The sequence below is a fragment of the Paroedura picta genome, chromosome 9, assembly GCF_049243985.1.
Source record: "Paroedura picta isolate Pp20150507F chromosome 9, Ppicta_v3.0, whole genome shotgun sequence".
NCBI lineage: Eukaryota > Metazoa > Chordata > Lepidosauria > Squamata > Gekkonidae > Paroedura > Paroedura picta.
Genome location: NC_135377.1, coordinates 19,347,283 through 19,363,091, shown reverse-complemented (window position 1 = coordinate 19,363,091; position 15,809 = coordinate 19,347,283). Strand labels below are relative to the sequence as shown.

The 15,809-nt window shown below is 48.1% G+C and overlaps 1 protein-coding gene across 2 annotated transcripts; it reads right to left on the bottom strand.

Annotated features, from left to right (window-relative positions):
• Nucleotides 1-6,893: 6,893 nt before the first annotated feature.
• On the bottom strand, nt 6,894-15,589 carry KLF10 (KLF transcription factor 10). Of its 2 annotated transcripts, none has more exons than XM_077351752.1 (4): nt 15,199-15,589; nt 10,786-11,004; nt 9,681-10,590; nt 6,894-8,316 (listed from the first exon to the last, which is right to left on the bottom strand). In XM_077351752.1, the coding sequence occupies exons 1-4, from the start codon at nt 15,232-15,234 to the stop codon at nt 8,057-8,059; spliced, it is 1,425 nt and encodes a 474-aa protein (XP_077207867.1). In that variant the 5' UTR covers nt 15,235-15,589; the 3' UTR covers nt 6,894-8,056. The 2 variants fall into 2 exon arrangements, with proteins under 2 accessions (XP_077207867.1, XP_077207868.1); XM_077351753.1 differs by lacking the exon at nt 15,199-15,589 and adding an exon at nt 11,828-12,123.
• Between the last annotated feature and the right edge of the window lie 220 nt (nt 15,590-15,809).

The following is a 15,809-nucleotide window of genomic DNA, read 5'->3' as shown; positions in this document are numbered from 1 at the left end:
AGGCAGGATACAGGGCAGCAAAGGAAGAAGGGCCAGAACTTAACCCCACTGGAAGGAAAGAGGTATAGGCAAGAGAAAGAGGGGCCTGAGTGAGCTGAAACTTTCCTTTCCTGTGGCCCCTCCTGTGGCCCTCTTCAAAAGGACACTGTAGGGTGAAATAGCCCCTAAAGAGTCAGAGCCTGAGGATAGGGAAACTGGAAGCTACAGGGGGAAAGGGAAATTTTCTGCAGGCATACCAGTCCTTACACTGGAACAAGGACTAGAGTAGCTTCTCAGCACTAGAGTTGCTCCTCAGCATCTGCTTGTGAGAAATGAGAACAATTAATTATACTGTCTATCTTTTCCATGTGAGCAAGATACAGCACAAGGTATTTCTTCTGGTGCCATTTTGAAACCATGTGACCCATCTGTTGTCTGCTCCACTGCTCCATCTGCAGACTGTTATTTTTGTCAAAAATTGTATGAAAGTCCTGTGTGTTGCTGCAGCATTGTGATGCTGCTTGTAGAAGCAGAATATGGAAGTTCCCCAGCTCAGCCTAGTTCTACAGGTATCATTTTGTAAACAATTTAAAACTTAAAAAAAAATAAAATATTAGAAAACACTCGAAAATGTATACAGTACTGGATGTAAAGGGGCCATTCTACCTCTACAGATACTGTGTTATGAATATTAAGGGTTGCTTCTGAGAGGTCTTAGTAGCATTTGTAACTGTGTCCCTTGTGATTCTTGGCAGAATTCCGTGATCTAAGAATCTCATGGTAATTCTGCATGCAGGATTGCCACTGTAGGATATTTACACTTGCTCGTGTTGCATGTTAGTATGTCTGTGCTATTTAAAAATAGCTGTAAGGTCTGGCTGACCCATTTGATCTCTGAAGCTTTTAGTGTGGCAGTGTGGTTATGTTTTGGATATGTCAGTCATGACTGTAGCTGACAGAAGGCAGTGGCCTGGTTCTAGAAACAATTTGTGAATTCTGGACCAATTTTATTTCTTTCCATTTTATCTTGGACACAAGGTGAATTACACAGAATAAATCAATATAATCAACACAAGTCCCCAATGTGGCGCATATGTGCCGACAGATGTCTCGCCTGCCACCTGCCAAATGTTTTTAGAAAGTGGGTGGGGCCAGTGGAGACTTTGGCCCAGCACGCCTTCTGATTGGCCATTGGTGATTTGATTAGCTGCGCAGGTTCCTTTTACTGTGCTTTTGCCCAGTGCACAAGGATCTTAATTCTGAGTAATTCTGAGCTTAATTCTACAGCAGCCATTTTGTGGCTGACTTCACCTCCTGTGGTAGCCATTTTGTGGCCACATGTACACTGCTGTATCAGAATTCCAAATATATCCACAAGCTCAAAAATGTTGGGGACCCCCGCAATAGACAATACAATAGGATCAGAATTCTTGAAATCTGGAAACCGACCAGAGGTGAAGTGCAGCATATTAACATGGCACATTAAATTTAAGAAGTAACTGTAGAAGAGCCCCTGAGTTGCATGCAGAAGGTCCCAGGTTCAGTCCCTGGCATCTCCTGTTAAAAGGACCAGGCAGCAGGCGATGTGAAAAGTCTCTCTATGACACTCTGAGTAGACAATACTGACTTTGATGAACCAAGAGTCTGATTCAGTATAAAGCAGCGGATATCAACCACAGGGTCGCGACCCCTAGGGTCGATTGACCCTTTCCCAGGGATTGCTGTCGAGCCACTGCAACCTCCTTTCCATTTTAGGCTTGTGCGGTGCAAGACAGCCGCTTCAGTGATCCCTGACGCCTGGAGCGGCCAGCACCACGGCTAAAAGAGGGTCAGCGCTGGTGGTGGCGTGCCAGCCAGCGGCTGTACGCAAGCGCATGCCATGTGCAGAGCATGCAGGTGCCAGCACCGCCCCTCCCTGCTGCGCCATGGCGCTGGCCACTTCGGGCATCAGAGATCACAAAGTTTGCATTCTTAATCCCATGACCCCTTTTGGGTTGCTGAGGTAGCGGCGACCCAAGGGGGGTCATGGCATTAAGGTTATTGAGAACCACTGGTATAAAGCAACTTTACGTGTTCATGTGAATGCTATAATTACATAATAAAATGTACATACAACAGACAGTACAAAGCGTTTTAGTGTTAATATTCCATTTTCATTTCTCTTTGTTACCATTCCCCCCCTCCCCCATGTTTCCACACAGCTTTCTTAGCAATCACAAGGGGATAAATATTGAAAAAAACAGGACAGCAGTGGATTGCTAATGAAGCTTTCATAATAATTTACAAATCATAAATTAGGAATAGCTTTTAAATAGGAACAAGCAGGCTACTGTATTTCCTTAGAGTAGAAATATACAGAACTTTGCTTCTCTGCAAGAATCCCTATTGAGTTATCTGGTCTCTAGTTACTCTCTGCGAATGACTTCCAATAAATCCAGGGGCATCCTGGCCTCTGAATAGGAAGCTAATTGCACTGTTGAGTTTACACAGAAGTTTAAAAATGGAATTGGCTGGGAATGGCCCCAGGACATGAGAAAGTGGTTACTTTGAACCAAAGCCAAACCCTGTAGTTCTAGAAATGTAGAAATGGGGAGGGGGAGTCCTTACACTTCTCAGAATCAGATCTTAATATTTAGCTCTAAAAACTACATACCTCTAAAAATGACATACAAACACTTTGTATCTCTTTGCCTGCATAGCTATTTTAATTGTCTGGTTAGATGCTTAGTGTTAAGTGCTATTTTATTGAGAAATTTTGCCTTCTTAAATCACCTTTATGGGTATTGAAAATATGAAAGTACTCTCAGGGCAACCAATTCACACTATACAACCTCCCATCAATGGCCGAAGATAGACATAATTTAAGAGGTTTACTGGGCAGAACTGTGTGCTTACACCAAGCATCCCCAAGTGGTACCCGGGGTTACCATGGGGCCTGTCAACTGTTTCCAGGAAGGGCATCTGAAAATAACATTTCAGCAACAGCTATTACTACGGCGACTCTTCTTTCCCTGTGTATTTTTTATATTTATCCCTCTTATCCCTTACACTTGGGCTCCCCAGGTGGCTATTTGTGTCAGAATTCAAAATGCACTCACAGGCTCCAAAAGGTTGGGACCCCTGGCTGCCATTTTCTTGAACTGATGTTTATAGATGATTACAGAGACATGTAAGAAAGACTGTTATTTGATAGTAAAGAAACAAGCCAGCTTATGATTCACAAGTAGCCTGCTAAGATAAGCAGGGGCAGAATCCAGTGGGCTTGTATATATTGTCTAAGTTTTAGAGGAGTGGAAAAGAAATGCAAAATGATTATAGTGTGGAATCAACCTAGGTCTCTTTTCAGTTCTTCAGATATATGCCACGTCGGCACTGCCTGCTGCCTGACAGAATTGCCAAGCTTAGCAAAACACTTAGCAAAGGATGTGCTCTTCAAAAACCCAGCAGTTATTTGTGAAGAATAAAGGCAAAAGACTCAAGAAAATTACGGACTGGTGATTATTGTAATGCAGGAAGGAACACCCACATTCTAATCATCCCTGTGTCTTGAGAGACCGTTCCCACATAGTAATCACCCCTCTTCTTTGGGAAATGGTAAGGCTGAGGGAAATCTGGATAGTGCCAAAATCTGCAGCAAGGTCTTACACTGTGTACCTTGTCAATTTACTCTGTGTTCTGCATATGTGGTTAGAATTCATCAAAGAACACTCAAAATCTGTAGATGGAGACCAAAGAGATAGTTTACATCCCTGAAGTTTAACCTTCTGCCACAGATGCCAGATGGAGGTCTGTCTAAGATGGATGTCTCCTCCCTGGAACAGGCAAGGGCCTTAACTGGCTGCCACCTCTCTGGTCTGGGGCTTAAACCGGGGAGGGCCCAGAGTTACCTCTCACTTTACCCTTCCAAACAACAAACCCACATTAATGAGGGCCTTGGCAGGTGATCCTTCAAGTTTGAGGCGGCCGGGACTGTGAGATTTAGGGGTCTCCCACTCTCCCCTCCCACAGGGTAAGCCGGTTTCAGGCTGCCCCTCCGTGGGTCCACCATATGCAGAGAGCCAATAAAACATACCAGAGCCCAAAAGATTGTAAAAGGTGTATTAAAAGATATTCTAAAGCAACAGCAAGCTAGAGTCGCGATAGATACATTGTGTGACACAGATTAAGGGTAAGCAAACCTGAACTGATCCTGTTTCCCCCTACAGCTGGGAGACAAGTGAGGTTGAGGCCAGTCTAATAGGTCTTAAGAGATGCCTTACCCAAAGCCTAATGGCAGAGTCTTGAGGATGAGAGTCAGGACTCACAATGAGGCTGCTCACCCAAGAAACCATTAGCAATTAAATAGCAAACGTTTTGGATGTGCCAGATCTGAGGCAATTGTGAGAAGATCTAATGAGGCAACTCTGACCAACTGGCCTCAGTTTAGTGGAGTGGTTAGGAGTGCGGACTTCTAATCTGGCATGCCGGGTTCGATTCTGCGCTCCCCCACATGCAACCAGCTGGGTGACCTTGGGCTCCCTACGGCACTGATAAAACCATTCTGACCGAGCAGTGATATCAGCGCTCTCTCAGCCTCACCTACCCCACAGGGTGTCTGTTGTGGGGAGAGGAATGGGAAGGCGACTGTAAGCCGCTTTGAGCCTCCTTCGGGTAGGGAAAAGCGGCATATAAGAACCAACTCTTCTTCTTCTTCTTCTTCTTCAATAGCGCTCAGGGAGTGCCAGGCAATGTTTTCACCAATCCAGTTGGGGATGGGTTGAAGATATATGGCAGGGAGTTGTCACCTTTCCTGACCCATGCTATGTTTGTGTGGGAGACAAAGAGCAGCCTGTCCTCACAGGGACCCAGGCAGATTAAAACAAACGGTTTTGTTAATCAAGGTGGGTATTAACCAAGCACTTAGAAGGAACAACTTTCTAGGGTGTTAAATCTCCAATTCCTGACTGGGGGATTCTATGGACTGTCTTCTCATCTCATTGGCTAACTGGCAGGGAGCTATCCCAGCCACTAGGTGTGGCTCCTTAAAATGGCCTCGTGGCTTTACTGTTGGCCCAGGGTCAGCAGACCTATTCCCAGAGCATGGTAGAGGTTGCTGGGCCCTCTCAATGGCAGGGGCACACAACCCCTAGTTGGACATGTGAGTAAATGCGAGTAGTAGTTTCCCAACCGTATACGCTGCTTGAAAAATGGTTCTTCAAATGTGCTTGGACAGACGAATGTATGGTTTGGTAGCCAAGCAAGAAGACATTCTAGGAATTCCCATCTGGTTTGAGAGGAAGTTATGGAGGTAAACTCATGATGGAAGAAGATAATGTAAATTTTAGCCTGCATGATATCATGCAGACTATAAAAATGCTTTTTCCCTCTACATAAAAATATAGTTAAGAAATGGACTAACGTTTCACATTGGTGTTTATTTATAAAAATGGTTGTATATAGGATGACTGGATGGCCTAACACTGGTTTCAAAGGGGGGAAATCTATATACTTTAAGGCAGGGGTCTTCAACCCCCGCTCTGTGACCCGGTACCGGGCCGCTAAGGCCATAGTACCGGGCCACCAGCGGCCGCGCCCGACTTCCCCCCCGCAGCGCGGAGCCGCCGCACATGCGTGTTTGCGCCCCCTGCTGGCGAAAACGCGCACGTGCAGCTGCTCTGCGCATGCACGTTAGCACCACCTAGTGGTGAAAACGCGTATGCGCGGCAACTGCGGGTGCGCGTTTACGTGCAGCTCCTGTGGCCGGGCCGCCGGTTCTCTCCCACCCTCGGAGGTGGTCCCCAACTACAAGAAGGTTGGGGACCGCTACTTTAAGGGTTACCAAAATATACTATTTCTAAGTACCAGCTGTGCATTTGTGTAATTCAATGGTGAATTATTACACAAATATGCCCAGAAATGCTTAAAACAATTGCTAAGTCTCTGTAAAAACTGTTATCAGACCGATTTCTCATGCTACAATAGCATGAAAATGTCATAAGAAGACTGGTAAAAGGTAAAGGTATCCCCTGTGCAAGCACCGGGTCATGTCTGACCCTTGGGGTGACGCCCTCCAGCATTTTCATGGCAGACTCAATACGGGGTGGTTTGCCAGTGCCTTCCCCAGTCATTACCGTTTACCCCCCAGCTAGCTGGGTACTCATTTTATCGACCTTGGAAGGATGGAAGCCTGAATCAACCTTGAACCGGCTGCTGGCATTGAACTCCCAGCTTCATGGACAGAGCTTTCAGACATCATTTCTGCTGCCTTACCACTCTGCACGATAAGAGGCTCTTACAAGAAGACTGGTAGATTTAACCATTAGATAAGATACACATTAGTTGTTAATAAAAATTGTAATCTTATATGAACCCGAAAAATTAGGTTAAAAATAAGGTGGGGGGAATGGGGATAGGAATCAGAAACGTAACAAATGAATCCCACTCTGTGGTTAGATACACAAACAGATCTAAGATAGTCCTCTGGGGGGTCTACTGCATTATGTGCTCAATTATACGTCCCTTTTTCAAGATGAGAGCCTCTTGTGGCGCAGAGTGGTAAGGCAGCGATATGCTGTCTGAATCTGTCTGCCCATGAGGTTGGGAGTTCAATCCCAGCAGCCGGCTCAAGGTTGACTCAGCCTTCCATCCTTCCGAGGTCGGTAAAATGAGTACCCAGCTTGCTGGGGGGTAAACGGTGATGACTGGGGAAGGCACTGGCAAACCACCCCGTATTGAGTCTGCCAAGAAAACGCTAGAGGGCGTCACCCCAAGGGTCAGACATGACTCGGTGCTTGCACAGGGGATACCTTTACCTTTACCTTTTTCAAGATGATCTACAATGTTAATTGTCTTTAGAAAGTTCCGGCTCAGAATTAATGAGCAGAGTTTTTACAGTCCATTTTTCAAACAATTAAAAATGTGAGAATACACATGTGTCTGTATTAAACAAAACTGGATCTTTATTGTAAACAAGGTATAAAGTACAATAAGAAATTGTGTGCAAAATTTTAAAGTAGTCACAAAATAGATATCATACCACTCTCCAGCAGTTTATTCTTCACCAGTAGTGTAGAAGATGGAACACAAATACCACCAAGGAAAAATAGTTTAATAATCATGGTGTACCAATTTGGTGTCTTGACACCCTTTAGCTTCTCACATTTTCTGATTTAACACCGCATAAAGCCTTTAACATATAAAGGCCATTTGGCTTCCAACAGATGCATATCTTCAAGAGTAATATTTTTAGAAAGTAGCATAGCATACTGCTCTTGTCCTTTCTCCCGAAACAACCTCAGTTCACTCTTATGATTACATTTTTAACAAAGTGCACTATATCAAGATTTTAAAAATGTCAAGGTATAAATGAAACCATAAGCAATGTAAAAGCAATTGCATCAGTCCAGCTAATAGTACTACCATGATGCTTTCAAAAGGAATAGCAAAATACTATTAGAGTTGCATGATAACATAACAAAATGGATCCATTTTTGGATGTTTTAAACCCCCGTCCCATCCATGAGACATTCTGAATCAATTCGATGTTTTAACTTTTTATGTTGGTACGATTACCTATACTTGATATCCTAAGTGATGGCGATAAACAGGCCTAAGCACAAGGGGGTTTCTGATAACCAGAGTTCCACCAGTCTGATGACTGAGCCTTGAAGCAACAAAGAATGAATCAAATATTATTTGCTGCCTGAAAGGAAGTTACAGCACTTTGGTATAACCGAACATTATCTGGTTCTGCACCAGACCGTTATTCGTCTCTGGTTTTAAGCCTAAACACATACACATCGCTCTGACTTATACCTGGTTGATCTATAGTGCATACAAGTAGTGCAAACAAGATGTTTAAAGCTTCACTCTTGCATGACACTTATATTTCTCCTTTCCCTACACAGGAGAAACTTACTGTCCCATCTGACTGGTTTTTTTTTTCCAGGAGACCTCAGAGCCATCCCTGCTGTCTGTTCTAGCAGCCATCAAAGGCTGACACTGTAGAACCTCAGACTTATTTTGGAAGCTGGCTTGACATCCCTCCTCCAGCCACAGCAACAACAGTTGTTTGACAGTGTCTTCCCGTGGCAATACTTCACTGTGCAGGTGCAGTAGGAGGTGGTACAACAATATCGTTAAGCTTGCTCACTTCCATTTGCCAATTTGGCAACTTCTTGGCTGATAAGTGCCGACGTGCGTGTTTCGTTAAGTGGTCGCTCCTCATGAACCGACGATTGCACATAGGGCAGGCGAATTTTTTCTCACCCGTGTGTGTTCTACGATGGCGGGACAGTTCATCAGAACGTGCGAACCTCCTCTCACAGCCTTTCCAACTACAACTGAATGGCTTCTCGCCTACAATAGAAGCAGAAAGCAGAGCCATAAGTATTTCTTTACGAACAATAGGCAATATGGATTCCTACTCCAACTGTTGGGGAGGGGACTTCTGTAGGCAACCAGTATTCCTAGGATTATTATTATTAGATTTATTTCCCTCTTCTCCCTATAAGGCTCGAGGCAGGTTACAGTAGTCTTAACCCCGTTAAAATCCCCATTAAAAGACTTTAAAAATTCCAACATGACGGCAAAAGAATCCCCTTCCCACCCCCACTACCGAAGCGATGGAGAAAATAGAGAAGGAGCGATGTACACTTCGAAACCCCAGGGGGGGGGGGGGCGGTGACTCTAGTTTGGTGACCCTAGCCTGAACCATAAACCTGGTGGAAGAGCTCAGTTTTACAGGCCCTGCGGAAATCCTGCAGGGGCCACAGCTCACCCAGGAGCTCATTCCACTAGGTGGGGGCCAGGACTGAAAAGGCCCTGGCCCTGGTTGAGGCCAAACACGCTTCCCTAGGGCCAAGAACGACCAATAGGTTCTCACCTGCACAGCGTAAGGCCCTGCGGGGAGCATAGGGCAATAGGCGGTCACTCAGGTATGTGGGTCCCAACCCGCGTAAGGCCTTAAAAAACCAAGAACTTGAACGGGATCCGGGCAGCACATAATGTAAGAAGGAATACAGCCAGCTTCCAGGCTGAATTAAAATCACACTTTGAGTCAGTCTTCTTGGACTGTAGCTTCAATGATTCTCACAGCATTATGATTATCAATAGGAAAAGGTGCTAATTATCCCCAAATCAGACATTTTTGCATGAACAAATTTTTTCTGCACAAAAAAAGCAGAATTGCTGCACATTATAACTTTTCATGAAGAAAACAGCAAGTTCTGACCGAAAGTTCACCTCCCACAACCAGAGCAGCAGGCAGAGAAAGCTACACTGGATGGCCAGTCCCCCCCCCCCCAATACTTATTTAGAACTGTGTGCTTTAAACTCATTCCTGGAAGAGCAATAAAAGCTAGTGCCAGTGCCTTAAGCCATTCTAGTCTGCCTCACTAGTTGGATTTGTTGTGGGACAGAGGCTTTAGGTGTAGACTAGCTTGAAGATGCTACTCATCTTTGATGAGAATCATGTGAAGAGTTAATTCCCTCTCCTGCATTTAACTATTCCTAGTTATGGCATGGCTAGCCAAGGAATACATTTTTTTCCCCATGGCAATGGAGCATTTCCTAGTTAATACCTCCTATTTTGCCTATATAGCCTAAATGAACTTGGGAATTCTTGGTAAGTTTTCCATACTCCCCAAATGTAGAAAATCTTGCCACCAATATGCATGTAACATACGAACTCCATTTTGAATTTTGTATATTTGTAAATTTACCTGTGTGCGTTCTCACATGGGCTTTCAAATGGGAACTCTTGAAATACGTTTTTCCGCATCCCGGATAGTTACAAACATGACTTCTTATTCTCAGAGAATCAATGGTTGGAGTGATCTTGGTTGCAACAGGAGCAAAACCTGGAGCAGGAGCAATAGGAGAAAGTCTGGTGCCGTTAGGACTGATCACAGGAGCTTTCGGATTCTGAACAACAGTCTGGGGGACAACAAACATAACAGCTCCCTTGGGAACCTGGGTGCCCATAAACACCATAGGCTGACAAAGGTTCGATGGCAACTGACTGCAAGGGGTGCTGGGAACTACTGCGGTCACAAGCGGGTTGTTCGCAGGTAATGGAACCATCTGGCAAACTAACGGCATAGAAGGGACTCCTCCAGCTTGCATAGGAGACGTAGGGACAACCAGTGACGAAGTCTGCTGTGCTGATCCATGGACTGGCAGGCCACTATTCATTAAAGGCTGTGCAAAATGCACTGGGTTAACAGTTAGCATTGGACATCTCTGATCTTGCACGCCTGGCAGCTTGTCGTTTTCAGGAAGTGCAGTCTTCAGTGACATGTTTTCACAAGACGAATCTTCTCTTGATGTCGCATTGTCCTGCGGACTTGCTTCCTTTGTGTTATCAACCTGATAATTCAGGGCGCTGGCTGTTCTTGCAGGACACGTTCTGCGATTACAAAGCTGGGCATCTGCAGTGTGGCGAATAACGCTTGTTGCCTGGGCTTTCAGCTCTCTTGATGCCGGGACCGTTTCATTCTTTTTAACAGCAGCTGGAGAAGCTTGACCAGACTTATCAGTAACAACTGACTTGCTCTGTACAATAGATGGTGCTGCTGGAGGGACTGCTTGAGACATTTCAAGGTCAGAAGGGCTGTAGGGTGGAGTCAAACACTAGAAGAACAAAACCATGGTTTAGTGAGATAGGTATGTGGCTTAACTACTTAGAACGGTCTATGAGCCGTAGTAAGTTATAATCATGTGCAAACATATACTTCCTAAACACAATCAAATTAATCAAGGCTTACTTCTGAATGAATATATGTAGGGAGAACTATTAAAAAGCAATTTTAGATTCATCATACTTACAAAGGCTGATATTGCATTAAAATCAGCAGCAGGTTGTGGGTTCTCCTCAAATTCTTCAGATATATCTGATGCTGGCGTTATAGGTCTCAGTTCAACATACTTTCTGAAGTCTGCTTTCCAACTGCAGCTCATGGATATCAGAGCTTCCACTGCTTCAAAATCACTTTTTTCAGTAGCATTGTTCCAAGAACACTTTTTAATGTGCTGCTCCATTCCTTCCTATGAGAAAAACAGATATGATTTTGAATGACCTGCTACCAACATTGTTGAAAAATAACTGTCAGTGCTTACTGAAAACAGTTGAATTTAGCCTGTGAGAGCCAAACTAAAACATGTATTGAACTGGGTAGACAAAATATTATATGGAACTCCAATGCTAAGCAGCTTTCCCCAAAAGGACTATTTTTTCTAGCAATTATTAGATATCATAAAGCTAGTGACCATGCACAATTGCCCTATGATTCTATAATTCAACACCTTACTGAAGACAGATATAGAAACCAAGAGTCTTTTCTTTAATAGCATATCACACCTGACTTACAGAAGCAACCCACTGGGGTTTCAAGAGATGTTTGTCACTGCTGGCTTCTACATTGTGACCCTTGGCAGTCTCCCTTCCAAATACAGGCCAGGACCGACCCTGCTTAGCTTCCAAAACCTGATAAGACAGAGCTAGTCTGAACTATCCAGTTCTGGTTGCTGTTCACTATTGTGCATTTGGAAAAGTATAGGCTATCCAGGTTGTTTAAACTGGATCACAGCTGATTATTTCAGTCCAATCAAGTGCTGATTAGATCCCACAACTAAGCACAAGTTTATGGATCAAAAATAAATAAATAAAAATAAATAAATAAAAAACCTCAAAAATATATCGTAATATTTTGAAGGATTTGTTTGTGCTGCAACTATTTTTTAACAAGCTAAAGTCTGAAATAATAAAAGGGAGTCGCCCTAAAGGCTTTTTCCCTCCTGTTGGCCTAAGGCCCACATATCAGAGGCATTAAGTGAACCCTCAGAACACGGAGGAACTTATTCTACATACCTCACAGTGCTACAACTTGAAGCACCCCAATAAAGATTAGTGAGACTCAGACAATGGAATTAAACAATGGACTTTTGCGCAAGTTTGTTCTTTCCTCTCCAAACAGAAGCCCCTCCACACAAAAAACGTGGCTACTATGTCACTTCCTTGTGTGCCAAGCACTTTTCTTTCGGTTGTGCCCTGCAAGAGGCCTGCTGTATTCATTCTGAACTATTTCTTTTCTTTCTTCTGGAGCAACATGGGCAGTAGGCACACATGACTCCCCTCCCAAGCAGCACCCTTACTTAGACGAGTATAGCTTGGAAAGGTTGCTACGTCATTCGCCGGCACACCTTGTTTTTAGACTTTGGAAGAATCTGTCCGGCTTCCTGTAAAGCCACCCCTACAACACCCTGTACAGGAACCCAATCGATTAGCCTGGCTAGATTTGTCTGCGATCATTGCAAACTGCAGAGGAAGGCAATGCGGAACAGAAAGACCTCCGCTCAGCCAGCCAGCCAGACTCAGGACGGCTAAGCCGGGGGCAGGGAGATCCTCGCTGGCAGCCGGATCTTGGCGGGGAGCCACGCTCGCCTCAAAGAACCTCCAGGGTGACTCACGCCGAACATTCCAAACAGCACGCACCCGAGCCCGGGGAACGCCGCCGCGCTCCCCATTGGCCACCGAGGACAGCCAGCCCAGGAGCCGATTGGCTGGCGCCTCCCGAGGAAGCCGGCCCAGGGGGAGGAGACACGTGAACAAAGCGTGATCGGCGACTGCTCCCCACCGCGGGGGAAACGTGAACTGGGGATTGCAGCGCGGCAACCTTTCACCTACTTCTGCCGAGCTCGCTCGTCCCCCCTCCCCTCCACTCCCGGCTCCGCCCATCCCTCCACTCCCACGCCGGGAGGCCCGGCAGGCAGGAAAGAGATGCCGCCCGCGGCTGCCGGGAAAGGCTGACGAAGCTCGTCCGCATGGAGCGCGTTGCTTTCGGCCGCGTGCGGAGGAGGGGTGGGACGCGGCGGCCTTGGACACAAACCCCGATTATCTTTCTGCAATGCACGACATCATGCGAGTCCAGTGGCACCTTCCAGACCAGCAAGGATTGATTCAAGGCGAGAGCGGCAGTGTGCACGCACTGGCGCTCTTCAGGCAATCGTGTGCATGCCCGCGAAAAGAAGGCTTTGTTGGTCTGAAAGGGGCCACTGGACTCCGATGTTGTGCTGCTTCGGGCCAACGGCGCTACCCACTTGAACAGGGGTAGTCAAACTGCGGCCCTCCAGAGGTCCATGGACTACAATTCCCATGAGCCCGGTTTGACCACCCCTGCACTTGAATCTTATCTCTCTGCGATGCACACTCTGGAGACGCGCCCCCGCTTCCTGCGGCAACATGAGAGCCAATTAAAACGCCAACGCGACCCAACCCCTCCAGCCATATGCGGGCACCTCCCTTCCTTCCCCGGAACCAGTGGGCGTCGGGCAGAACCAGCCCGTGGAAGTGGGTCTAGACCTAGGCACGCTCGCCCACATTTCTATGGACTTGGGTACCCCTCAGCTCATGGATACTATTCGGCTTAGGCGTGCCGAAGTGCACGGAATGGGGCCGCGGATGTGCAGAGGGCGACCGGGACCCATCAGCTTTAAGCGCACTTCGTGCTGCGTTGATGCGGTCGGTTAATCGGGGGTCAGCGCCAGGGAATTTGATAGGTCCCGCAGCAGAACTCCCCTATATCTCGGGGAGCTCAAGTTGGTTTAGATGGGCGGGATCCAGGCGCTGGTAAGGCATAGCGAGGTTGCTGGCTCATGCGCCTCTCAACCACGCCCGGTAAGAGCGGCGGGGGGGGGGGGGGAGAAAGATGCAAACGAATCACGCCCTTCAACATTTGAGTCCAAATAGCACCTTTAAGGCCAACAAAGATTTATTCAACGCCTTCAAAGCCTGTATCTGGTTGTGACACAGATGTAACAGAACTGATTTTTGCTATATATTCCCTGTCATGTAAGAAGATCATATTCTGACGAAGGGTGCTTGCACTCGAAAGCTCACGCCTTGATTAAATCTTTGTTGGTCTTAAAGGTGCCACTGGACTCAAAGCCTTCAAGGTCCTCTTGGTCTCAAATGTCGTTGCGCTACTTCAGGCCAACCCGCTTGAATCACGTCTGAACAACAAAAGGGGGGGGGGAGATTCCCGCCAGAACTCCCCCCCCCAACAAAAAGGAAGGGGGGATGCAAACACGGGGCGCGAACAGGGATGAAGTCCAAAATGGGCGCTGCTATTCCCAGCCGAAGGCCTGTCCCCCTCGGAGCAGTCCCGGCGCCCTGCCTCTCCTCTTGCTTCCTGGCGCTCAACCTCGCCTGCCCGTCCGCCCTCCCTCCAGACTGGCCTCGCCCCGTCCGCCTCGACGCCCCCTGAGGCGCCGCCGCCTCGCCTGAAACGGCCAGCCGGGCAGCGTCACCTCCAGCCTCGCCCAGGACCGAAGCTCGCCGCCCACTAACCCCGCCGCCCGCCTCCCCCCCTGTTCCCCGAAGGCCGGCCTCGCCCAGGCCAGCCGCCCCAGCGCCGCGCTCATCCTTCCCGCCATTGGGGCTTTCAGAGCGGCCGCTTCCCCCGCGCCCACATCCTGCCCGCCGTCCCTGGGCGGCCCCGGACCCCTCTGCTCTCCCCGCCCTCGTGTGCTGCTGCTCGACTCCCACGTGAGGCCGGCGGGGGCCGAAGAGCTCGTGTGGGGCTTGCCACAGGCGTCCAGTTTAAACTGGAGAGATATATACATATTCATTTGCCCTCAGACAGGGCTCAGACAGGGCTCTACTTAAACTTTGCAATAACAATAATTGCAAATAATACCCAAGTCATATGTTGCGCCTCGCTCAGCCGCGAAGGTTTCTTCGCGCAACTCCGTTGTCAGGCCGCTCCCCAGCCTCTGCCCGCCAGCCCCCCCTTCTCCCCACATCCTTCTTTCCCAGTTTGGGGGTCGCCGAGAACCTCGCCCCAGAAACCAGCCAACTTATTTTTTTTTGTAATCCCTTTCCCAATCCTATTGCGTTGCCTAGCAACCCTCATCTTCTCGCCCGCACCCAGGGTCCTCGTGGCAAACCCCAAATATCCCCCCCTACGCAAAGGGCTCCCCTCCCTCCATTATCCAAGGAGACCCCCAATCTTTCCACCAAAACGTACTGCGGGTTCTTGAATAGTCCAGACAAATAAAATATATGAGCCTCGTGATATTCATTCGATCCTATCTGCCTGCGTCGCCTTCAGGGAAGAAGCCCCCTTTTGGATTCTCCTGGACAGCCCAAAGCGAGCCCGCGTAAACCAGTTCCCCGCTCGGCCCCCTTAGCCCCCACCGCCCCAATTTCACCCTGCCCGCGCGAGAGACCCTTGTACTCACGGCTAGCTGCAAAGGAGAAGCTCCAAAATTGAGCATGGCCTTGCTGGAAGCCCCTTCTTTTCCTCCCCTCCTCTCCTCTCCCCCTGGCCGGCTTTGGCAGGCGGCGGCAGCAGCTGTTGACAAGCGCCTTCTCCCCCCGCCCCAGGCGTTCTCTGCTGGATGCTGCCTTTATTTTTCTCTTTTTGTTCGCGGGCAGCTCCCCATTCAGGTGGCGGCTCCCCAGCGCGGCGTCGGGGAAGGCGGGCGCGGGACGCGGCCAATCGCCGGCAAAGGTGTGTGAAGCCGCGGCCAATGGGCGAGCGGGGGCCACGCGTGATCGGCGGCTGCCCAGCGGCGTGGAGAGGGAGTCATCCCAGCGTGTCCATAAACCCGGCGGCGTGTCCCGGCGCAGCCCCTGGGTAAGTCCCTGCTGCTTGGCTGAGTCAGTGTCACGTCCCTTCCCGCCCCCTTCCTTCTCCGGATCTGGGTGGGAGGAGGGAGGTGGGCTGCGCCGAGGATGTTTTGCTTAGTAAGTGAGACAGATGGCCGTCCGGAAGGGCATGCCGGAATCTCCTGTCTCTTCCACCCCGGCAAGATGCAGAGGGCAGGTATTGCAAAGATTTGCTACAGCG